This window comes from Chelonia mydas, chromosome 2 (assembly GCF_015237465.2).
Source record: "Chelonia mydas isolate rCheMyd1 chromosome 2, rCheMyd1.pri.v2, whole genome shotgun sequence".
NCBI lineage: Eukaryota > Metazoa > Chordata > Testudines > Cheloniidae > Chelonia > Chelonia mydas.
The window spans coordinates 77,741,928-77,767,955 of NC_057850.1; the positions used below are offsets into that span (position 1 = coordinate 77,741,928).

The 26,028-nt window shown below is 43.2% G+C and overlaps 1 protein-coding gene across 2 annotated transcripts in view; it reads right to left on the minus strand.

Annotated features, from left to right (window-relative positions):
- Positions 1 to 2,034: 2,034 nt before the first annotated feature.
- TAF4B (TATA-box binding protein associated factor 4b) overlaps positions 2,035 to 26,028 on the minus strand; it is a 121,322-nt gene continuing 97,328 nt past the window's right edge. Inside the window, exon 15 of one of the 2 annotated variants that reach the window (XM_037892719.2) lies at positions 2,035 to 2,374. In XM_037892719.2, the coding sequence (XP_037748647.1) occupies positions 2,207 to 2,374 (168 nt within the window). In that variant the 3' untranslated portion in view covers positions 2,035 to 2,206. Of the gene's footprint in view, positions 2,375 to 3,159; positions 3,614 to 26,028 lie in introns of those variants that run through there. The other variant, XM_043539706.1, reaches the window with a different exon arrangement.

Below are 26,028 nucleotides of genomic sequence, written 5' to 3' on the forward strand. Positions count from 1 at the left end.
AATCATTTAAGGCCCAATCTAAAACCAACTGAAGACAATGGAGAGAGACCCATTGACTCCAATGGGTTTTATATCAGAACCTTAAGCTCCCACGTGTTCTACTTTATGAAGGAAATATTACAGACACACCAACAATAAAAAAATTAAAGCCTGTTCAGATTTAAAGAAAGCTTTTGCTCTTGATTAAATACTACATTAACCTAGCACAGCTATGGGTTTATATTCTGAAGGTCAACAAATATTTTACATTTCAATTGTAATTTTTGAGGCTATTTCTATTAAGGAGTTCCTTGCTGATTTTGTTCCTAATTTTTGTATAAATACAGACTTCAATGGGCATGTGTTTAACCAATCAAAATATTTAAAATAAAGCAAACCACAGCTTCCTGTACATGTAACTCTGGTGCTGATTACCATGATTAAGAGATAACTGCATCTCTTCTCATTCATTTCTGAAGCATCAATTTTCAAAAACACTGAAGACTGCGTATTTCCCAGCATGAGATGGAGTAAAGTTACCCACTATTATTTTTAATAAAATAATTGCTTTAATGCAGTATTTAAAATAATTTTAAACATCTGGTCAATAAGATACAGTACACAAATATGGAAAAATGCTGCACTTTACGTAAAAAGTAAAGCTAAGCATTTAATTATACAAAACAATTTTGCCTGATGCCACCAATATCTTCAAACTACAGCTTCATTGTCAAAATTACTGCTTTTTATATATATGCTATATGTACACAAATAATTTACAGCAATTTACTAACTGTTTACTATTGTCCCAACACAAAAACATGACTGATTCGAAACATACTGTATTTGGTAAGGGTCTGCAGTGGTCCTAGTGATCGAGCATATGGTTAAGTGTCATTTTTTTTCACTTGAGCATGCCAAATAACTGTAGGAAGCCTTTTCCTTAAATTTCAGCAGGAAGGCATTCAATACACAACTCCTGCCTTCCCTGCTAGTTGTGTCAGACAGCCATGCTATACGGTGCTGTGTCATGGGGTATGTGATGCAGTAGGAGGAAGGGATTTTCCCTTCTCCAACAAGGCAGCTTTCACTGGATCATCAAATGCAGAAAAGAAACTATTCCAACAGTACTAAGAAACTGGAGTCACCTTCACTGAATGGGAATTACACAACTGGTTAAACCATTTAGTTTACATTTTTGAGACAATCCCCTGATCCCTAATATATTCTGCACATCTTTGCTGTAGCACCTGCACATCAGTTAAATTTACATTCTCAAAAAAGCAATGAAAGCTTTGCACCTTGCAAATGCTACTCTCCCTCTTAAAAAAGGAACTATCTTCTGACTAAGAATATTTAACATTTTAAATAGCCTTTTCTGCAGAAAGCCAGTGCAGGCTGCTTTTGACTGTTCAATTTTTTTGTTCAAGGTTTAATTGAACTTACTGCTAGTTTAGATGACTAGCAAAGGAAAATCTACCAAATCTAGTTTCCCCATTCCTTTTTAGGCTCCTTTTCTCATTCTGGTCTTTCACTAGCTAGCTCCAGGTTTCCTCAACACTGAAGCTCACACTATCCAAACCATAGGCTGTGAACCTCGTGGCAGGAGCTTGTGCATTTATACTCACATTCCTCTTGGTTGAGTCTTCCTTTGGAGGCAATAAGGAAAAGTGAGCTTACTTCATACATCCCTTTGCTTGCTCCGTCATTCCTTGAAAACTGGCTTTTAGAAATAGTTACAGCAGCTAATTCCAAAACTAGGAAATGTAAAGAGATGCCGAGTCAGGTAGGCGATACACTAGTATGTTGATTGATTGCTGGCTCATGATTAGATACATTCACCAGGCTATGTAGTGCCTTGAAATTTGTTTTCCTAAATAAGGTTGGATTGGAGGAAGGTTTTGGAGTACTGAAGCAAGTGACGTAGATAACTTGGTACACATCTTAAGTCTTTAGTCTGCAAGAGTTAAATGCATGCAGGTGGGCTGAGTACTTGTGTGCTCGGTGTCTTCACTGTTTTACAGATTGGTTTAACTCGAATTTGATTAATTTTTAAAAAAACCCTCCAGGTGCTAAATTAGGTATTTAATACAAATGTGTATCTGTAAACAAAAGATATCCTTATAACGGATTATTTCCCACAAATTGAATTTCAGGACAGTGCAACAATGCTTCAGTGTTTTCTTTGGCAGTAGACAGCAAGAAATGAAATGCAAGATTTGAATCATCACTTGAGAAGAGCACGGTACAAGGCTAGAGAACGCTTCATCTCCCTCTCTTGTTCCATGCAGAATATCAAGTCCCTGAGACAGACACGTGTTATTCTTGGACGAAACAACTGTTTTGTAAGACTAACACCAGATGATCCAGAAGCAACTGCAGTGCCATTCAAGCCCTAAACAGGGTTGGGGAGAAGAGAGAAAAAAACGTTAAAATGAATTATTTTTCAAAATACATGTCACTTCATTCTGAATGGGCTAGAATGCTGAAGTCATGTAAAGGCAGACAAAATTTAGCATGTTGATATTCAGCTTTATGTATGTTTTTGTAAGAGAGAAACCTGCAATCCATAAATCTCATTTCTATATAACCTATGACAATTTATCTTTTGCAATTTAATTACTGTCTGCCATTTTAATTGGCTATTTCAACAATTGGAAGAAAATATATCACTCTAAACACTACGATTAATTGCATTTTCATTACAGATACAGATCAGGGAGTGCTTTTACAGACAAAAACCATGCTGAAAGCCACCTAATTACACAATAGCAGAGTTGAGGAAAACTCTGAAATTTTGGTTTGCAAGAAACTGACATTTTAAAATTTGGTTTTGGTCTAATCAGGACCAAAACTAAGTTTCTTTAACATCTGCTTTAAACCAAAGATTCCAAATTTCTTTTATTTTGGACAAGCTGAAACATGGTGTTTCCAAAAACAAGACCCCCACCCACCCACCCACCCAGGTCCTTGACAGCTGGAGTGAAATTAAGATGTTTGTCAGTTTCACTGTTGATCACCACTGAATAGCAGCTGATTTCCAGGGCAGGGAACAACAGGTCCCCTGAAGCTTCAGGCTCCCCCAACCTATCAGCATAACTGGCCTGCCAAAGACCACGGAAGCCCAGGCTTCTTAGCATTCCTGCCAGCCAGAGTTCTGTCAGAAAGAACCTTGCCTGTGATTCAACAAAATTCCACAACCTGAACCATGTTTGCAAAACATTTTGGGTTCACTGAACCAACATTTTCCGTTTTGTCAGAAAATTTCCAAGCTGCTGTACACAAAAGAATGGGTATGTATGGCACAGAATACCATAGGAATACACTATTTTGGGTAAAGACACAGTGAAGCCCTCATTCCCACCCACAACCACTCTTCTGCTTCAGATTTGGTCTTCTCACAAAGACAGCAGTGTCTGAGAATGGACTCAAGTATTAACACATGGTAAACACGGCAAAGAGGAACTGGAACAGTATAACCATTCATGTACAGTTATTTGTCTAAAAGTGTTTAAAAATAATCCAGGAGATCCTATTATTCAAGGCACAAAAAACCACACAGCCAGAGTATCTAAATGCTGGGAAGACATTCCTTGAATATGCAGTCTATCCATCTCCCAATCAGCAGGTTTATCTGGATATGAAAATCAAATTAAGAGGGGAAATGATGATTAGCTGTCATACATTCAGGATGTTAGCAAGAACATATGTACGCAGCCAGCCCCCATTCTGAAATGAACAGAGATTAATAGGAAAAAAAAAGGAAGATTACTATGAGCTGCACAATTGACTGGCTACTTATCTTGGAGCCAATCTATACTATACAGCCAGTCTCTTATCACTACTGCAGGCTTCTTGGTAATGAATGCAATTTGTACAAATACAAGTGCTCAGACTTTAACTTCAACCAGGCGATGCCCACCAGCATCAATTCCACTTGGAGGTGGTGTTACTTGGATGCAATCTTAACTATTGTCAATCCTTATCCTAACAGTCTCTGTGAAACTTCCCCAAAATGGGGCTTTATCACCTTGGCTTAAAAAAAACCTGATTAAAAACAACCCAGTGAAGGACAGTCCACAGCAATGAATTAGATATTTATGCCATAAGGAGAGACTTTACATTAAAGAACATTTAAATTTATAAGCTAAAATACATTAAAAGGCACTTTCACTAGATATTAGACAATGATTTGCAGAAAATTAAGCAGTACCTTACTAGCAACATGCACAGAATTAAGCATTGTTTCATTTTTTTACAGTCATTACTATTAAAAACTATGAAATGCCATCATTTGAAACTTTCACGTTGTTAAATGGCTTGGAACAAACGTGTGCGTGGGGAAGACTGCTGGCCACGTAGCATAAAGAGGGCATTGCTGGCCTGGTAAGACACAAAAGGGTCACAGTTCAAGTTTGTCATATGACAACCCTGAAGGATCCAGGGAAAAGATAGCTCTGCAGTGCAGCTGCCAGCACAGAGTTGAAAAGGAGGTCAATCCAACAGGATGCAGCAGAAGGCTCAAGGCAATGTTATAAATGAAACAAACCCCCGGGGATTTTCAGTAACCCAACAGCAATGTCCTTTATAATTCAAAGAACTTCATGGAGGTGAAAACATTCTCTCTAGATGTGAAGTCTTACCTTTAAAAAATAAACACATACATCCTCTCTATCTTATTCATTCCCTTGGAAAAATGGGGCATACATCTCAAATCCCCAACCTCTGTTTGAGAGCTGTCAATATTGCAAGCTGTTATAAGGAAGCAGGAGAGCTAACCTGTCCGGGTTCAAGGAGTTTTGTTTTTATCTTTTTGAAAAGAGTTATAAATTTAGTTTATTGTTAAGTCTGGAGTCCTTGGAAATCATATCTAGTGCACCCTGCAACTGGGAAATTGCATTATGAAAGAATGTAATCAGACAAAAACAAGCTCATAATAAACTGTAGTCTATTAAGACAGTAAATTCACACTTCCAACTTCATAAGACAGCTGTCATCTATTATACAAATCTTCATCAATAAGCTATTTGAGTACAAAATTCTTGTGGCCTTTCAAATGGCTACTGAACATATCCAAAGCAACAGCCACTAGGTTCTCCAAATTCACTTCCGGGAAAGTTCAGGCCACTGCATGTTATTTGAAAAGAAACAGATCAAAACCCAGATTTTTAAAAGGTAATTAGGCATTGCTGCACTCAACACTGCAGCGCTTAACTGATTTAGGAGCCTAAATCTCATTTTCAAATGGGATTTAGGCACTTAGTTTAAATTCTGTTGATTGCCAAAGAGATTTTGGGTCTTAAGAGATTAAATACCTTTACAAATATGGGCTTAAGTCATATTTAGTCTGCTACTGTGCTTTAACAGGCAATCTGGGTCAGGCCACTCACATATCTGAAGAGGTAACTGTTGGTTCTGCAAAAGGAATGAATCTGTTTGGAATGACACCTACCATGGAACACGGTGTTGCTTTGAGGCTACAGCACATAGAAACCTCCTTCAAAGTACAAGTTAGCTGCAGAGCACATACTAGCAAAACCTCAGATACGCAGCACTCCAGTTCCCTCTTGGTTTGCCCTTCCCCACCCGCAGCAACTTTTTGTCCTTTCATATTTTGATTTAAACCGCGGAGCAAGTGAGGAAAAAATGGAAGTGTCTGTACTGACACTTTTTACCTCTAAGGGTATTGCTTTCAAAGCAACACATCTGTGTTTCTGGTACCTCAGAAAAACTGGTATTCTGCGCCTACAAGTTCGTGTTCAAATTGTGCACCGAGAATAGCTAATTGCAGCAGGGTGTCTGCATCTGTCAAGAACAAAAGAAAACTGGCACAATTCACTGCTAATGCCAAAGACCTGGAGTCAAGACTACGTGGATTTTTGATACTTAGAGCCATATCTGTAGGTGACACTCTAGGGAAAGTGCTCTCTGCAGAGTAACTGCCAGAAGAGTCCTCTACTGCTGCTCTGTGAGGGAGAAGATTAAGATGCCTCTTGTCAGGATTGGTGCGAGCCCTATTTGGACACTGGCTGGCAGTTACTGACCCACCCTCCTTCCTGGTCTTTCCCCTCCCAACCCTAGATGCCTGCACACCAGCTCCCGCCTCTGCTTTGCAGAGCTTACCTGCAAACAGGTAAGACATATCAGCCCTGCAGGCACCAGCCTGAACTCTGTCTTGGAGTCTGCATTAGTGGTAGTTTTCAAACAGGAAGGACGTGTCCTCTTCCATCTCGTACTTCCTCCACTCACTCTAGAAATGGTATATATGCCATGCTAAGACACTTAATCAAACAGAACGATTTAAAAAGAGGATATATATCCCTTCTATAGGGAATTCCCACCTATCTTCTGTCTTACTGCAACAGATCTAACTAAGATCAGGGCGCCATTCTACTAGGCCCCACACATGCACTGTGGAAGACTAACCTCTCCAGGGTAGGATCTATGACAACAAGGTGGGAGAGGAAGCAGAGGTATATACAAGTGAAATGACTGCCCAAAGTCAAAGCAGGTCAGTGGCAGAATACGGAACAGAACCCAAGATTTCTGACTCCCAGGCCAGTGCCATAACCAGCGAACCCAGCTTCTCTCTTTTCTGAGAAAATGTTTAAGATGACATGCTATTGGAAGAATTGTATCAATGCGAATCAAAAATGGCTCAGCAGTATCCACAGAGGAGACCGAACTCCCCTGAACGGTGGGAAATACAAGCACCTTTCCCTTCAAAAGAGCTTTTAATCAATGCAAATTTGATTTCATAAAAAATATAAAGTGATATGTACCCACTGCATATGGGCAAGTTTTTGAACAATTACGATTTCACCTAAATCTATTGACAATTTCTCTCCCCAACATAGTAAAAAGGTGGGATGCTTAAAGTGAATGAGAGTCACAAGCAAGGCCAGCTGAATAACTGCCCTTCCCTCCCACTCCAAGTATTTGCATTTTTACCAATGCGAAGCAAAAATGGAGAGTTATCTAGTCAAAGGTGTAATCTCAAGTGAAGAGAAGTTTGAGACAGAATGAGGAAGCACCAGGCAGTTTGAACAGATGAGGAAGTCGGCTTTGAAATCAGTTAGTGGAATAGTTAAGAAACCCCATTAAATGAATTTTTTTTAAAAAAGCGCAAAACAAACTCACTCCCTCCTCTAACTTGAAGATCGAGCCTAACAGAGTAAGATCCCTGCTGTGGGCAGCAGCAGATCTATTGAGGGTAAAGGATACCCAGTTCCTTATACAGAGGGCCAGACAGGCCAGAGCCGTGTTTTCAAAGCCCCAAACCCCTCTCTCTCACCTCCACTCCTGTGGTGGAATTAAAACTTGAAGTAATAGCTGGTGGACTGCAACTATGGAGAACTTGCTAACACAGAGACACATTCTGGCTTTTCCCATAGTTGGCCCCCTGATGTTCTCTACACTGGGGTGGCAGAGGGGGAAAGGGGCCCAGGGCTGTCCAGCTTCATAGCTTTTGAGGATTTCACAAGAATCTGGAAATCCTCAAGCTACTGCCTTAGGGCAGCTTTGATGTCACCTTACAGGAACTCTCCAATTACTAATCTGAAAATTGCATGAGAGGGAGACACCCCCCACCAAAATACCTACTGGGGTAGGCAAAGGACAGACATGTGGCCATATCCATATGTTGGGAACAATTATAGCATGAGGTATCGAAACCTGAGGAAGATAGACGTAAGCTAGCAGATCCAAGAGAGTGTGCATTAGTCTCCACAAGGCAGTTATAATTAGAGAATTACCACACTACATCTACTACCATATCCTATATGTAATAGTTTGTTAAAGAATTATGGCTCTTTATGGAACTTATCTGAAATGAAAACTGGAGCAGCACTGCTTGTATCCAGATAGAAGGAAACCACACAGTCAGTGACTAGCTTAGTCTTTGTGACTATAGTCACAGAGAATTGTAGGACTGAAAGGGACCACAATAGGTCATATAGTCCACTCCCCTGCATTCAAGACAGGACTGAGTAATAACTAGCCTATTACTGAAAGGTGTTTGTCTAACCTGTTCTTAAAACCCTTCAATGACGGAGATTTCACAACTTCCCTAGGCAATTTGTTCTAGTGCTTAACTACACTGACAGTTCGGAAGTTTTTCCTAACATTAACTTAAATCTCCTTTGCTGCAATTTTAAGCCATTGCTTCTTGTCCTATCCTCAGAGGCTGAGTACAATTTTTCACCCTCCTCCTCCCTGTAACAACCTTTTATGTACTTGAAAACTTATGGTCCCCCTCAGTCTTCTGATCTCCAGACTAAACAAACCCATTTTTTTCCATCTTTCCTCATAAGTCATGTTTTCTAGATTTTTAATCATTTTTTTGCTCCTCTTCACTTTCTCCAATTTGTCCACATCTTTCCTGAAATACGGTGCTCAGAACTAGACAATACTCCAATTGAGGCCTTACCACTGCAGAGTGCAAGAATTACTTCTTGTGTCTTGCTGACCACACTCCTCCTGATACATCCAAGAATGATTTTTGCTTTTTTGGCAACATTGTGACACTGGTGACTCATTTAGCTTGTGATCCACTATAATCCCCATATCCCTTTCTGCAGTACTCCTTCCTAGACAGTCATTTCCTATTTTGTATGTGTTCCATTGATTATTCCTTTCTAAGTGGAGTAATTTGCATTTACTTCAGACTATTTCTCCAGACCATTTTGAATTTTAATCCTATCCTCCAAAGCGCTTGCAATCCTTCCAGCTCTGTATCATCTGCAAATTATCTAAAATTATTTGTGAAGATATTGAACAGAACGGGACTCAGGACCAATCTCTGCAGGAACCCACTTGATCATGCACTTTCAGTTTGATAGTGAACCACTGATAACTACTCTCTGGGAACGTTTTTCCAACCAGTTATGCACACACCTTATAGTACAGCCATCTAGATTATACTTCCCTAGTTTATGAGAAGGTCATGTGAGACAATATCAAAAGCCTTAATAAATCAAAGATATACCACATCTACCGCTCCCCCTATCCACAAGGCTAGATACCCTCTCAAAGAAGGATATAAGGTTGGTTTGACATGATTTATTCTTGACAAACCCAGGCTGACTCTTACTTATCTTCTAGGTGTTTGCAAATTGATTGCTCGATTATTTGCTCCATTATCCTTCCGGGTACTGAAGTTAAGCTGACTGGTCTGTAATTCCCTGGGTTGTCCTTATTCCCCTTTTTCTAGATGGGTACTATATTTGCCCTTTTCCACTCCTCTGGAATCTCTCCTATCTTCTATAAATCTGGCTGCAGGCACCGGCTGAAAGTTTTATATTTAAGGTATCAAGTAGACAACCCTTCATCTTGCCTTCTTTCTGTAAGAATAAGAATCCTTTACGTACCAGTGAACTTATCGTAAGATACCATGTGATAAGTCAGAAAGCATATAATTACTACTGCCAGGATGATTTTGGTACAGAGTGAAGAGAACAAATTGTTCCATAAGATTTTAGGGTTCCAAATAAAAACTTTTACTGACCTATAAATCGATCACATCTACTACTCTTGTTAGATTTTTCTTAAGAACTATTGGTTTGAAAGTCTCCAGTGAACCCAGAGCTTTCTCTGGCATTTGTTATGAGCCAACAGTTCAGCACTTGAATTGTACCTCAAAAGGCATGAGTGAAGAGTTTGACACAACAGTGGTGGTGATTATGAAGTAAGAATACCAAAGTTTGTACTGTAATTATCTCCATTTTAAGCGATTCAGTCTCCAAGATCTTAAGTGAAAGTAAATGTAACCAATTTAAATGGTAAGACTACAGACTTCTGGAATATGTGGCTCCAAAGTACTGTCAATAGTGTTAGTGTTCAGAGCTACCTGCTCAGGACCTGATAACGCTCACTTACCTCAGTGACCCTTTCCACACAGAATTCCGGCTCAGGTTTAAAAATAACTAGTTGATAACAAGATGATTTAAAATTTTAACCATTCCTAGGTATTTATGTATGTGCGGGTTACAAAAGATTCTTTAGAACTTTTCTATATGTTCACAGTAACTCTACTGTACAGAAGCAGCAGAGACATAAGATAGTTAAGTTACAAGAGCTACACAAATACAGATCTGATATAGCTGCTGTTCATAATACATCCTATATAGATAGTTAGGATAGGGCACTGGACTGGGATTTCAATCTGGGTGCAATTCCCAGTTCAGTCACAGACTTCATATGTGACCACAGGCAAGTCATTTATAATGGACACTGTGTCTAAGATCCCTATCTGTAAAATGCAGATAGCACTTCTCTAACCTTCCAGGCTGTTGAGAGGATACAATCCATTAAGGATTGTTAGGTGCTCAGATACTACAGGGATGAAGGCCATATAAAAAGACAGGTTGGTTGAACTGTTGATTATATAGTTCATTATCTAAATGTAAAGGAGAAACACTGCCAAAAGTCAGCCACTTTTACATTAAAAAAAATAATCAAATAAAGCTTGCACAATCTAGCCCATTGTAAGTCATTGGGACTATTCCTGCCAGTCCTCACCAAAATGACAAAGGATCACAGTGTAGCCCATAGAAAGTGAAACAAATCCATGCTTCTCAATGACACCAAAGTGGATTACAGCAATTCTGCTTCACTGTGCCCTACTCTGATAAATCTTGGTTTGCTAATAGTCCTTGTGTCCACAAAACTGGCTAGAATGCTCTCTCAAACTGTATTTAATGTATTAAAAACTGATTTTTTTAAAATATAAAAACTTGTTTAAAAAGGAGACAGTTATAGACCTTGAGTGTAGATCAAGTTGAAGTCAAGCTTAGATCTCTATTTCCAGGCTGTTTCTCATGCAGCTAAAAACAAACGTGTATTTATGATGTTATCTTTTGTTTAAAAAGGAGCTTCACTACACTGTCAAGGATCTACAGAACAGAACAAAATATTCAGCTACATTTTTCCCCTCAGATTTCATTGTGACACTTTTACAAGTCCTTTCAAGTGTGGGCAACAACATCTTTTACATATTGAAACAAAATTACTGCAAATGTAATGTCAGTTTATTCACTGTTATGCTCAAGATTCATGTACGCATGTCCCTTTCTATGGCTACATCAGATGCCTAATCTGTACCTGGAGGTAATGAATACTGTACAAATGTGTCATGTTAGTTAATAGACAATTATTAAGATGAAGTTTTCTGGCTCTTTGCCACATCATTTAAAGCAATATATTGTCAACTACATTATAAATCTCTTGACCCATCACATGTCATCAACATTTATGTGTTACCAATAAGTTCAGCCTAAAGCTACAGTGCAATTAGTCATTTAAATTGCAGATATATTTCACACATAAGAAAAGAATTAAGTTAATCTCTATACACAGAGAACACACTATGGGCCAATGAGCTGCATTCCTTAAATATATAAATGGCAGCCTCAAATCTCTGTCTACTTGCATGGTAAAATATTACGTCAAGAGTATGGCCTAAACTGACAACTGCTAGGAAATTCAGAGCTGAAACTGAAACTACAGCCTTAACTGACAGCGGTGTGCTTGGGTCTTGCAGCAAAGCATAATATTCTTTGTTTCACGGTCTCCTTTTTATGACTGCAATATACTGCACCTCAGCTGGACAGGTGAGTTAAGACTAGGGCATGAAATCTTGAGTTGTCTGGTGGTTTTAAGGGTCTGTATATGTGAAATGCATGTGTGTAAAAAAAACCATTCAAGTTTAAAGGACATCAGTAGTTAGAGTTTACAGCTACCGACGTTTAAGACCACCTCATCTAGTCTGACCCCCGGCATAACTCAGGCCACCAACACCACCTAGCACCTGCATGCTAAATGCAAAAACTAAAATCAGTCACAAGTATTACACCCCGCATTAGACTAATTACTGTGTGCCACAGGTAGAGAATAGGTGGGACCGAGGTGCACGAGCGCTCAACACCCCTGCAATGTCAGGGAAATGATTAAGTGAGATAGTTCCAGATAAACCTGGCAAATGACTTCTGCCCACATACTGCAGAGGAGGGCAACACCTTCCCCTCCACCCCTCAATCTCTGCTAATTCGACCTGGAAGAAAATTCCTTCCCAAGCTCACATACGGAAATCAGTTAGACTCTGAGCAGGAGAGCCCCAACCAGCCAAGAACAAGAGAGAATGCTCAGTGCCACCTCAGCACACTGGCCGACCCCTCCCGATGTCCCATCTCCATGCATGGCCCATTTCTGATGCTTTAGAGGAAAGAGATGAAACCTTCCTAGAATACGTCATGAGTGGGAATCCCTTCCTGACCTCCGCAGGTGGCCAACTGAAAACCTGAAGCATGAGTTTTGGGGAACATCAGATATAATCCATAATACAACGAAGCGGAGAAACACCCTTAACATGCACTTCTGTAATAACAGTATCTGCATACTGGCTCAGTTCTCCAAAACATCTACTTGCACGTGTTAGAAGTTCACACCCAACTTAAAGTGACTGCTTTCAAAGTCACATGCTCAGCAGCTTTTAAGAAACTGTTTCAGCTGCATTAATGTGTACTAATGAATGGCATCAAGCAGCTGCCAGACCGATAGCTTGAAAACTGGGTACATCACATGATATACAAGCAGCAGCAACCCAGTTCTCATCTCCTATTAAACCAGTGATCTGAATTTAGTTTAGATTTAAATATAGTTGCATCTTAATCCAATATTTGAGTTGATGAATTATGTATACCCACACAAGAATACTTCACTAAGAGCTTGTCTACACTACCAAGTTTTGTTGACAAAACTTATGTCGACACCCAAAAGTCGACAAAACAAAAATTGCCAAAGGGTGAACACACTTGCTCCCTCTGTCGACAGATCATGTCCACATTGGGGACACCATCATCGACAGGATGAGCAATGCATTATGGGTATGTAGCCCACAGTGCCGCGTTGTGGGAAGGAAGAGCTGATCCCTGTGCATCTTGGATTCTCTCCGAGTCCTCCCACAGCCCCCGCAGCTGCAGAGAGCCGCATCATGAGCAGCTCTGTGAGCCTCCTTGCTGGGGAATGGCAAAGCAGCACAGCCGTCTGTCCCCCTCCCCCCTGCAGCGGCCGTCTGCCTGCTGCCCTGCACTAGGAACAGCAGCAGAGCAGGAGCCTTCCAATTATGTGCTCTGTTTGTTCTCCAAAGGGAGCAGCAGACAGATACTTCCTGGAGCTTTGAAAGGGGAGGGGCGCATGCCTGCAGAGATAACTGAGCAGAGCAATCAGGACAGGCATTGTGGGATACTGGCAGAAGCCAGTTCTGTCGACAAAATAATCAGCAGTGTCTACACTGGCTCTGTAGACAATAAAGGGAGGAAAAAAGACAAAAGTCTCTCGTAGGGGTGGAAGTTTTTTGTCGCCAAAACTAGGCGTTTTTCATGACAAAAGTCCCATTGCAGTGTGTACGCTCTTGCTGTTTCGTCACCAAAAGGCAGTTTTTGGCGACAAAACTTGCCAGTGTAGACGAGCCCTAAGGGAAAATTAAGATTGAAAAGGTGCTTACACCTACTACAGCTAACACCCAAACATTAAAAAACCTATGATACACATTAAACTCTGAAAAATAGGAAGTTCTACTTAATTATTTCCCTTCTATGCTAGGCCATTCCCACGATCACCTCCCTAAGGGGTAAGGGTCTCTTTTGGCAGTGATGTGGGGCAGGAAAGAGTTGTTGCTCAGGTGCTTATCCATGCTTCTTCCAGTGCCCCTATATGAGCACTTCCAAAGCTGTAGATACATTTGAATATTTAGTACTGCTGACAGTTGTATCAAATTAAAATGCTGCTAGAAATCCTGTCAAAAATGGTGCTCCTAAGATAGAAAGGAGAACTAACTCAATCAGCCTGATCAGACTAGAAGGGATTCCAGTTCTAGAAAAGAAAAATATCTGGTAACCATTTACTTTCCTAGATCCTGACTTTGCCCTCAATTTGTGACAAACGGGACAGTATGCAGTATTGAGAAATGAAATACACTCCCCCCACCCACCTGTACTTGGAAGGAACTGCTGGCTTATTTAGGGACCGTTCTGTTCCGTACTTTGTCCAAAGGATTCATCTCTGGGGGAACAAGATCTAGCTTAGTGTTTTATAAACATCTAAATGGATGACTGAGTTGAAGCCCTGCATACATCTGTGGTGACCAATGCCATTTCTACTCAAGAAGGTGCCACAGAACAGGCTTTGTGAACCCTGATTCTTTCTGGTACAGGGATTTTGAATTAGATAAACAAAGATCTTAATCCATCCATCTGTACGTTTCAGGTTTTGTCTCCTCACCCTTTAATGTTGTGGGTCTGGGTGCTGGTGTTGAAAAAGCAGCTGCTCATAGGGATTTGAATATGAGGGGAAGATCTTCCAAGGATTTAGAAGTATCTGCAGACATGATATTTAGGGTCTAGACCACGCTGGAGAAAGTCCAGCAGTTTGGGAACACTGGATTTTTGGTATGGATTCTTCACTCTTTAGAAATGAAGGAGACTCATGCCCATAATTTATCATGAGCTGGATAATGGAAGCCATGTGATTTATTACAAGTGTTGTTGTTACCTTGGATCCTAAATCTCTTCCTGTGTCTCATCTTGCTTACTAGCCATGTTGTCAAACTTCTGTGGGCTGGAGTTGGGGTCCTGCAGAAGTCAAGGTATTTGCAAGGCTGTGCACTGTGATCTCACCACACCAGCTATAGCATTTGTTATTTACAAAGCACTGTCAGGGTGCTCTGTGCTATACAAATCATAGAGGAGATAAATGCAAACGTCTGAAAAAGATCAAAGTGCCATTTAACAAAGTGATTTAGACACCTAGGCTCTTAAGTCTCATTTAAAATCAGTGGAATTTAGGTCCCAAGACACTTGAAAACAGAACACTGCCTTGGAGTGAGAATTTTTTGGCAGAGATTTTGGGTAACGTTTTGCAAAGCACTTAAGTCCCATTTTCAAAAAGTGTCTTGACCTAAATTCCATTGACTTTCAATGAGACAGACTCTAAAGTACCTAAAATTATTTTTGAAAATAGGTCTTAAGTGTTTTTCAAAATGTTATCCAGAATTTCTGCCAAAGAATTCTCAATTTAAGACAGACAACAGATCAGGAAACACTGAATAGCCAGAAAATCATTTTACCTCAGTGGTGCTGCATCTTTTAAAATTGAATAGCCATCCAGTATAGGGTGGAGACAAGAATATCCAAGGGGTGAAAGACAGGGAGCAGTCAATTTAGTTTTTGGCTTCAGTAATGCAACCACAAGCACTGATGATGCAATATACTATATAGGGGCTCACAGAATGAGATACATTTAGCATGTAGTGCAAGCACACATAAAATAGACAGTAGACATACTGCTTCCATGTTAACTCCGATGTTCCACTTCTGCACATGCAGACTTAAGAAATACTCAGCTTTCCTAGAGCAGAGTATCTACGCAGCTAAGTTAGTGGATCTGCGTGACTGTCAAGAACCTATCTTCAGACAATACTGGTGGGAGTCTACATTTCCAGTTTTACTGTAAGCCAAGGCACCTGTTATTTACTACTAAAACGGTCCACTACTATTGCAGACAGAACAACTATTCTCCAAGCCATACCTAGAATCCTGGTGTTTCTTCAATCCATTGCAAAAGCCAAGAACTATTAACAAAAACTTGATACTACAATGAGAAAGGCAATTCAAATGTCACTAACATGAAAGCAAGTGTATGAAAAGATAACACCTACAGCACTCTTGGGCTAGCATATGTGGCTTTGTTTATTTCTAAATTGCTAATGTAGTAATGTGGGTCAGAAAGTAAGAATTGTTAGCCACATCAATTTTATTTCTTACGTTCCCCAAAACTACATTAATGTAAATTTCTGATCAATCTTTCCTGCACATAGTACAATAGTCTGAAATTCTCTTCAGAAGTTGAAGATTAAGAAATTGCAATGAATGCATATGTAGTTTCAAATGTAATGCACACATTATATTCCAAATTTTTATATTATACTGCATATAGGTACGGTGTTGTTAATTTCTAAAACTGCAATAGGTTTCAGAGTAGCAGCCGTGTTAGTCTGTATTCGCAAAAAGAAAAGGAGTACTAGTGGCACCTTAGAGACTAACTAATTTGAGCATAAACTTTCGTGAGCTACAGCTCACTTCATCGGATGCATCCGATGAAGTGAGCTGTAGCTCACAAAAGCTTATGCTCAAATAAATTGGTTAGTCTCCAAGGTGCCACTAGTCCTCCTTTTCTTTTTGTAAAACTGCAATAGATTTGCAAGAGCTAGAATCTTGTACAATGGAAACAAATTTTATAAGCACTTATTTAGAAGCTGTGGTTTTGTACTTCCCTGCATTTGATTTGGGAACTTTTAAGAACTATGTTTTGAAAAAGGATACTTTTCACTACAACTTTTCACCCCCATACGAGAGCGCCTCCATTTTAGATGATGGTGACGCTTGTGTGCGTCATCATAGGTAACAGTTTATATGGCTCATCATGAAGCAAAACAAAACCATGATACATAATCAGAAGAATTAGGGAGAGAATTTGTGGCTCAAAGTGTTCTTCCTCACAAAAGTTAGCATTTTCTCCTTTTAGCGAGAATTTCAAAAACATCCTTGTCAAATACATTTTTTAAAGCGTCCCCATCTTACAATTCTTTAACATTTGTCCCCCATTTTTTGGAAATGTGGCAAAAAAAATCTACAGAATTAAAGTCTCAAGGCCTCCCCTGCACAGTGTCCATGCAAAGTGTACTGAGGGACTAGACTCTACAGAAATCAATGAAGATATAAAAGCGTACAACTGAAAAGAATTTCTGATGATCCTTGGAATGCAACTTGCAACTGGCATGTATTATCATGATAACCAGATTCTTTTACAAAGGCTCAAACCCAAATTCATTTTGAATGCTGATGTTTGATCCTGGTAAAGAGAATATAACAAGCGTCTCAAACAAGAACAAAAGATAATTCTTCTTTATATTGACATCTATGTAGATTCTAGACCTGGAAACGTTAGCCTTAACAGTCAGCTTGACAATCTCCATTGATTTTTCCATAGCCATAACCCTGTGAAAAGTAGTGGCATGTATCCATCATCAATAGCCATTATAGCACGCAGTTTACTGTATACTGTGGCACAGATGTCCATGGTGCTTTAGAGAACAAAGGAAGGGGTATGTCGTTGCCTAGAGGAGTTTACAATTTAATTCAGACATAAAAGCCGGGGATGACAAAGGGTAATGGGGCTTTAACGGAGACAAAGGTTCTAACAGTAGATCATATATACTTGTGTCAGTATCTTAGTTCCCAGCTGATTTGTCCAATTTTGTTCCCTGAAATTTTAACATTTCTTTAAAATAATTCACAATATTATTTTGTCTTTAAAATAGTTAGAGTGCAAGACTGACCAGCACACAGGAGTGAGTAACTAGTACTGGAATGAGAGTCTTGAGAAGGAATCAGATGAGAGATTATCGGCATAGAGGATGAGGAAGAATATTCTCAGGTGAGGAGCCATCATGATCAAAGGTGCAGACCCACTTGTGGGAAGTAGAGTAAGGAAGGGACACACTGCACACGTTATAAGATAGATTTTAGCCTTTCACTTATTGTGATTTTGGGAGCAGTGACTGGAACCGTTACAGTCTATTGTGTTAAGTTGCCCTCTGCCAGTGCTTGTTAGGTTTCTTTGGCCAGTGAAGGTAGATTTGAATGAAAAACATTAATTTATGTAGGTGAAACATTTCACTTCAACACATTTTAAAACTAATCATTTCTCTCCTCCTTCCCTAAATACCCTGGAGCTTTAGTTTACATTACTGACTAATGGCCTGAAACACTTCCATTTATTTTTTAAATACTGAGTTATAATATGAGGAAACAGAAAAATTAAACATACCAACATCTCATTCTCTTATTTTAAGCTATGTTGGAGCACAGCTGAATGCCCCAAATGTTGTGTACAAAATGTTACCTGATGCAACTTGAACATTCATGGTAAAAGTGACTTTAAAGAAAACCTAACACTACAATTAACATTATATATCTAACTGAATTGCACAAAGGGTAACTAGAACGCAAGAAAAATCCTTCCATCACACAACTCAGGTATTGAAAATGAATACAGGAGTATAGGGGACAGACTTATTCCTAGCTGCTATAAACCAGGAAATTCTGGCATTTAAGATGGACTATAACACTTCCTATATTTGCAATACAAAATGAATAATTATACTATATGAGTTTAAATTACTCAGACAAGTTGCCCAAAAAGATGATTTTAAAGATGCCAAATGTGTATGGGCCTAAAGCACATTTGTACTTGCTTTCATCAATTTGAATTCATTGCACAATTTCATCACCAGCGTGTGCTCATTCCATGATGGCATGCTAGGTATATAGTGCTGGAAAATGGTGCTTCAGAGCCTCTCTGTCACAAATGGTGTTAAACAGGGCTGTGTTTGCATCTACACTATTTACTATTCTCTTTGGGATTATGCTGTTAGAGATTCTTTCAGAGACTGAGATGGGGGTATTTATATGCAATTCTATACAGCATCTTCAATCTCCATCTTCATGCTCACACTAAACTGATTGATTTGCTCGTTACGGAGTTCCTCTTGGCTGATGACTGTGCACTCGTAGCACATATCTGTGAAGATGCAACATCTAATCAACGGCTTTTCTAGATCAGCCAAGCGATTTGAACACTATCCGCCTCAAGGAAACCAAAGTGCTTTACTAGCCTGCTCCAGAAAAGAAAAGAAAAATATTCTGTCCCCGAAACCACAATTGATGACACAATGCTTAAAGCAGTAGAAAAATATTGCTATCTTGGCAGCACTTGATCTAATAATGCCGTGATCAATGATGAAATCACAGTGCATTTCTAAATGCCTTTGGTTGACTTCACACCAAAATTAGCGTCTATTGAGCAACGTATTCAGCACTCTTTTCTACAGCTGTGAAACATGGACACTATCACATGCACTTAACAGAACTAGAGTGTTTTCAAATGCCCTGTCTGCATCTCATCTGTAACATCAAGTGGTTGGACAGGATACCAAAACATGGAAGTCTTGGAGTGGTGCTGAATGACTAATGGTGAATCCCTAGTCATACAGGCTGGGTGGTCATCTCTTATGTATGGATGGTTTGCAACTTCCCAAAGCATATTTTATGGACTGTTGAAAATGAGAGCATGTATGCTGGGAGGCTGACAAAAACGACATCAGGACACTCTCAAAGCTCACCTAAAAGCTGGCCAAGTCTAACTGAATACATGGAAAGTTGCTGCTGCTGATAGATCGGGATGGAGGCAGACCTGTTGGTCTGCGGTTAAGACATTGAGAATAACAGAACAGAAAAAGCTGAAGAGAAGCGTGAGCGAAGAAAGCAGGCTGTGGCAAAAACACGTGGCCATGTCTGCCCAACGGGCGAACACATCTGTGGATTCCTTATTGGTTTACAGTTGAACAAGATGCACTGAAACAAGCTGACTCAAATGTCGACTATGATTGGAGACTCCAACGACAACAGCCTCTGAAGAAAGGCTATTTATTGCTTAGCATGTTTTGTCACGTTATCAATGAATTATGGGTATTCTGCTTCTAGCAATATTAAATGGGACTCAAACCAATTTTTAATTTTTTCAATACCAAATATTACATTCTATACAGTCACTAAATTTTGTTCAGACATCTTAGAAAAAACGGTTACTTACCTCTCGTAACTGTTGTTCTTCAAGATGTGTTGCTCATGTCCATTCCAATAGGTGTGAGCACTGCACAGTTGCCGGAAGCTTTTCCCTAGCGGTACCTGTCAGGTCGGCCGTGGAGACCCCTAGAGTGGTGCCTTCATGGCGGTGTATATATGTCCCTGCGGACACGCTGCCTGCTCAGTTCCTTCTTGCTGGAATACTCCGACAGTGGGAAGGCGGGCGGGATTCGGAATGGACATGAGCAACACATCTTGAAGAGCCACAGTTGCAAGAGGTATGTAACCATTTTTTTTCTTCGAGTGATTGCTCATGTGCATTCCAATAGGCGACTTCCAAGCAGTTACCCCGGGGGAGGGGTCGGAGTTTACCTAACTGCTGAGTGCAGGACTGCCCTGCTGAACCCAACATCATCCCTCGCCTGCCAGGTAATGGCATAGTGGGAAATGAAGGTGTGGACTGAAGACCAGATTGCCGCCTTGCAGATGTGGGACCTGCGCCAGGAAAGCTGCGGACACCGCCTGCGCTCTGGTAGAGTGCGCCGTAATCGGCGAGGCTGGAACTTTCGCCAGGTCATAGCAAGTCCTGATGCAGGACGTGATCCATGACTAGATGTGCTGTGATGAGATCGGGAGCCCCCTCATTCTTTCTGCAATAGCAGTAGAGCGCTGTGGTGACTTATGAAACGGCTGTGTGTGTTCAAGGCCCGTGCTCAAGGTGCTGCTAAGGCCCGTCTAACGTCCAATGAACAGAACATGTGCTCCCTGTGAGTGGCATGGGGTTTAGGGAAGAACACAGGTAAAAATATGTCCTCGTTCACATGAAACAGAGACAATCTTAGGCAGGAACGCAGGGTGGGGGCGTAGCTGCACCTTGTCTTTACAAAATACTGTGTGAGGTGGTTCAAAGATCAGTGCTCTGAGTTCGCATACCCTTCTAGCGGAGGTTATAGCCACCAGGAAAGCCACCTTCCAGGAAATGTAGGAGAGGGGGCAGGTAGCCATGGGCTCAAAGTGGGGCCCCATGAGTGAGGACAGGACCAGGTTGAGGTCCTGGGGGGGATGGGCCGACATATTGGAGGATAAAGCCCTTAAGAAAGATCAGTGCTCTGAGTTCGCATACCCTTCTAGCGGAGGTTATAGCCACCAGGAAAGCCACCTTCCAGGAAATGTAGGAGAGGGGGCAGGTAGCCATGGGCTCAAAGTGGGGCCCCATGAGTGAGGACAGGACCAGGTTGAGGTCCTGGGGGGGATGGGCCGACATATTGGAGGATAAAGCCCTTAAGAAACCTGCGCACCATGGGATTATCAAACACTGATCCCCCCGCCGTTCCCGGGTGGAAGGCCGAAATGGCCGCGAAGCGTACCCTTAGGGATGATATTGCTAACGCTTGGTGCTTGAGATCTAACAGATAGTCCAAAATAAGGGGAATTGGGGCTGATTGTGGCTCAGTTCCCCTTTGTCTAGGCCAAATGGAGAAATGCTTTCACTTAGCCAGGTATGTGGCTCGAGTGGAGGTTTCCTACTTCCCAACAGGACCTCCCTAACCGAGTGGGAGCACTGAAGCTCAAGAGGATTCAGCCCTGGAGCTTCCACACCATGAGGTGGAATGACTCCTGGTTGGGTGCAATAGACGGCTGTGGTTCTGTGAGATTAGGGTTGCACAGAGAGGAAGCGCTATTGGTCTGTCCACTGAGAGGTTCAGTAACATGGTGAACCAGTGCTGGCGGGGCCACGCTGGTGCTATGAGGATTAAGGAAGCCCTGTCTTGAAGAGTTTTGAGGAGCACTCTGTGTATGAGGGGGAATGGCGGGAACGCGTACAGCATGTGACCCGTCCATGACAGGTGAAAGGCGTCCATGGTGGAGCCTGGGCTGTGGTTCAGGAAGAAGCAGAATCCCTGGCACTTCCTGTTGCTCCGCGTCACAAACAGGTCCATGTTGGGAGAGCCCCACCTCTGGAAAATTGAGTGAGCGATGTCCGGTCTGAGGGACCACTCACGTCCATGGAACGAGTGACTGAGGTGGTCTGCCAGCTCGTTCTGCACCCCCGGAAGGTGTGATGCCTGCAGGTGTATGGAGTGGGCAATACAAAAGTCCCACAGAGTGAGAGCTTCCCGACAGAGGGGAGAGGAATGAGCACTACCCTGTTTGTTTATATAGAACATCGCTGAAGTATTGTCTGTGAGCACTGATACGCACATGCCCTGAAGACAGGCCTGAAACGCTTGGCATGCCAGGCGAACCACCCTCAGTTCCCTCATGTTGATGAGCAGCGATAGCTCTGCATGGGACCAGAGGCCCTGGGTTCTGACATTGTCCAGATGCGCTCCCCAACCGAGCACCGAGGCGTCCGAGACAAAGGAAAGCGTGGGTTGGGGTTTTGCGAAGGGTACTCCAGCACAAACCAGCTGTGGTTGCAGTCACCATTGGAGAGAGTGGAGAATTTGAGATGGGAGGGTCACTATTGAGTCCAATGGGTCCCTACCTGGTCTGTACACCTGTGCTAACCACGTCTGGAGGGGCCGAAGGCGCAGCCTGGCATGCTGTACCACGTATGTACAGGCCACCATGTGCCCAAGTAGTCTCATACAATTCCTGTCCGTAGTTGTGGGGAAGCGGAGGAGGGTGTGGATAATGTCCATGAGCGCTCTGAAATGCAGTTCCAGAAGGAATGCCCTCACGTGCTTGGAGTCCAAGAGAGTGCCGATGTACTCTATTCTTTGTGTGGGGGTCATTGTGGACTTGGGCTCATTCAATACAAGTCCCAACCTGTGAAACGTAGCCGGGGCCAGGAATACGTGCTCCACCACCTGTGCTTGGGACTCTGCCTTGATGAGCCAATCCTGTAAATATGGGAACACCTGCACCTGGTGCCTGTGGAGGAAGACTGCTACTACCGGCATACACTTGGTGAACACCCGTGGGGCCCTTGAAAGGCCAAATGGGAGCACCCTGAACTGGTAGTGCTGGCCACTGACCACGAATCTGCGAAACCGTCTGTGGGTTGGAATAATAGCAATGTGAAAGTATGCGTCTTTCAAGTCGAGGATGGCGTACCAGTCTCCCGGATCCAGGGAGGGAATGATGGCAGCCAGAGAGACCATGCGAAGCTTCACCTTTTTAATATGTGTTGAGGTCTCATAGGTCCAGGATAGGCCAAAGCTGGCCCTTGGCCTTGGGGATGAGGAAATAGCAGGAGTAGAACCCCTTGCCCCTGAATTCTTGAGGAACCTCCTCTCTTGCCCCTAGAGCTAGGAGCGATTGTACCTCTTGTAAAAGGAGTTGCTCGCAAGAGGGGTCTCTGAAGAGGTACGAGGAAGGGGAGTGGGAGGGCGGGAGGGAACAGAACTGGATAGAATATCCCGCCTCCACTGTGCGTAGGACCCAGAGGTCTGACGTGATCTGAGACCAAGCACAGTAGAAGTGGGAGAGCTGATTCACAAAGGGGGACGGGGGGGAAGGATCCAAGAAGGTGACTGGTGCACTGTCCTCGTGTGCATCTCCAAAGTTGGGTTTGGGGCCGGGGGGCTATTTGGTTTCCTTGGCCCGAGGAGGATTGCAGTGGGCGCCTCCTGTTATTTCTGCCCCTCCTCCTAAGTGGATCCCGCCTCGGGGGCCCCGGGTAGAAACGGGACAGCGGCTGAGGTATAAAGGGATTTCTCTGAGGCACTGGAGTGTGCAGCCGAGAGACTTCAGAGTTGCCCGCGAGTCCTTCAGGCTATGCAGGCGTGTGTCCATATTTTTGGGTAAACAGGCCCTCACAGTCAAAGGGGAGATCCTGTATTGTGTTTTGGACCTCAGGTGGGATCCCCAAAATCTGAAGCTACGCACTGCACCTCATAGCGATGGCAGTGACCATGGTTCTAGCCTCAGAGTCCGCTGTGTCCAGGGCTGCCTGGAGGGTGGTCCTAGGGACAATTCTACCCTCCTCAAGGAGCGCGCCAAACTCCCTGCAAGAATCAGCCACGATTAACTCCTGGAATTTAGCCAACAAGCTCCAGGAATTAAAAGCGTATCGGCTAAGCACTGCCTGCTGATTCGCTACCCGAAGCTGGAGCCCCCCAGTCGAATAGACTTTACGGCCAAAGAGATCCAGCTTCTTGGCGTCAGGTGACTTAGGTGCGGGGCCTGGTTCACCCTGCTGCTCCTTGTGTTTTGCCGCATCAACCACCAGAGTCCCCAGTTGGGGGTGGGTAAACAGGTGCTCATAGCCTTTTTGCAGCACAAAGTAGCGTCTCTCGACCCCTTTAGCCGTTGGTGATATAGAGGCTGGGGTTTGCCAGAGCACCTTCGTGGTGTGCTGAATTGTCCTTATGAGGGGCAAAGCACTCTGGAAGGACCCTTGGGGGTGAGGATGTCCACCATCGGATCTGAGTCCTCCATAACCTCCTCTGCCTAGAGGTTGAGGGTAACTGCTACCCTCATAAGCAGGTCCTGGTGGCCTTTGATATCCATTGGTGGTAGAGTGGTGGAGGTGCCTGCCACCGCCTCGTCCGGCGAAGAGGTCCCCGGGACAAGGTCTTTCTGCCCCTCGGGTTCTCGGGAGGCCAGGTCAGGTACCTTGAAGCACCCTGCGACCAGAGGTTCAGGTGCTACCGATGTCAGCGGGGGAGGACCCGTGCTTGTCTGCAGCCGCTCAACAGCCCTGTCCCATAAAGGATCCTCAGGGGCCCTAGGGGCGTAGTGTGCCATCAACGTCGCCGATGTAGGTGCACCAGGGGCCGATACCACCGATACCAGCCTAGATCCCTGACCTTGAGCCTGGTGGTAGGCCTAGGGGGTCCAAAAAGGCCATTGCACTAGGCCCTGCCACTGGGGTGGCCAAGTGGCGACTGGTGCCGGTTGTTCCGCTGGCCTACGGTGCCGGGATCGGTGCTGGAACCGGTAGTGGTTGCGTCGGGACACAGACTATTCTGTGACTGACTGACTAATATTCTGTACCTGACCATGGGGGAGCGGAGCCCAGTGGTGCCGGGGAGCAGTGCTGGGGAGACTGAGACCGGCACCACAACATCATAGGCTTCCCCTGATGATGAATCAATGGCACTGCCGCCATTGGTGCCAGCGCTGCTGCCATCAGCGTCGTGACTGGTGTCGTAATCGCCCGTGGTGCTGGGCACAACAGCACAGTCAGTGCCATCACCAGTGCGTGAGTTTGCGAAGCTGGGTAACTGCGCCATCATATCAATGAGGTCTCGAGCTGCCTCATATGTGTTCGGAGTGGAGGGGAGGTCAAGCTCTTCCTCCAAATTTTCACAGGTAGGAGAGTCCGTTCTTGCTGGACTCAATGGCTCTGCGACTGGGGCCGGAGTCAACGGCGCCAGTTCTTGGGGACCAGACCGAGGGTGTCCCGCTGGAGGACGCACCCCACTGGAATCCCCACTCAGCTTCCTGACAGGGGAATATCTCCTGTCTGGTTTCTTTTTCTTATGCAGTACTGGGGACTGTCAACTGGCCTTGCGGGCCGGGAAGTGATGTCAGTGCTCCCTGGCAGAGTCCTTCCTCAGTTCGGGGACATCCCATACTGAGGATGCCGGTGTCGGCTCAGACTGTGGCTGAAGGGCCGACTCCATCAAGAGGAGCTTCAGGCAATAGTCCCGCTCCCTCTTAGTCCTGGGTCTGAAGCTCCTGCAAATAGGGCACTTATCTGTCTGATGGCCCTCACCGAGGCACTTGAGACAGGTGGCTAGCGGATCACTTGTTGGCATAGGTTTTGCACACCTTTCGCACACTTTAAACCCCTGTGACCAAGGCATGCCCCGACGCCGGGGAGAGTAGAACAGGGGGGAACCCCCCCAAAATAAGCTAAACTAATCTACAACTATTTACACAGAAACAAGGGAACCACTAGGTAAGGCACTTGCAAAAGCAAGAGACTAAGCTGTTCCAACGACCGTCACAGGCGGTAAGAAGGAACCGAGCAGGCGGCAAGTCGGCAGGGACATATATACACCGCCATGAAGGCGCCACTCTAGCAGTCTCCACAGTTGACCCGATGGGTATCGCTAGGGAAAAGCTTCCAGCGATCGTGCATGCGACATGCGCACACACCTATTGGAATGCTTATGAGAAATCACTTGAACATCAGTTCAGAAGTTCCCAGAGAAAAACAAAGAAGAGGTTACATTCACAAAATATCTACTGTGAAATGGAATAAAGCATCAAAAAAGGTTTTACAAAGAATTAGGTATTCTTAGACAAATCACTCCTCTGTTCCCAAGACAACAACAATACCACACATGGAAATGCAGAGTTGCATTCAAGAACTTTTTTACATGTGAAATTACCTTCATGACATCCTTTACTAATCAGCATGCTAGGATTTAGATGCTGGTCCAACTAGAGA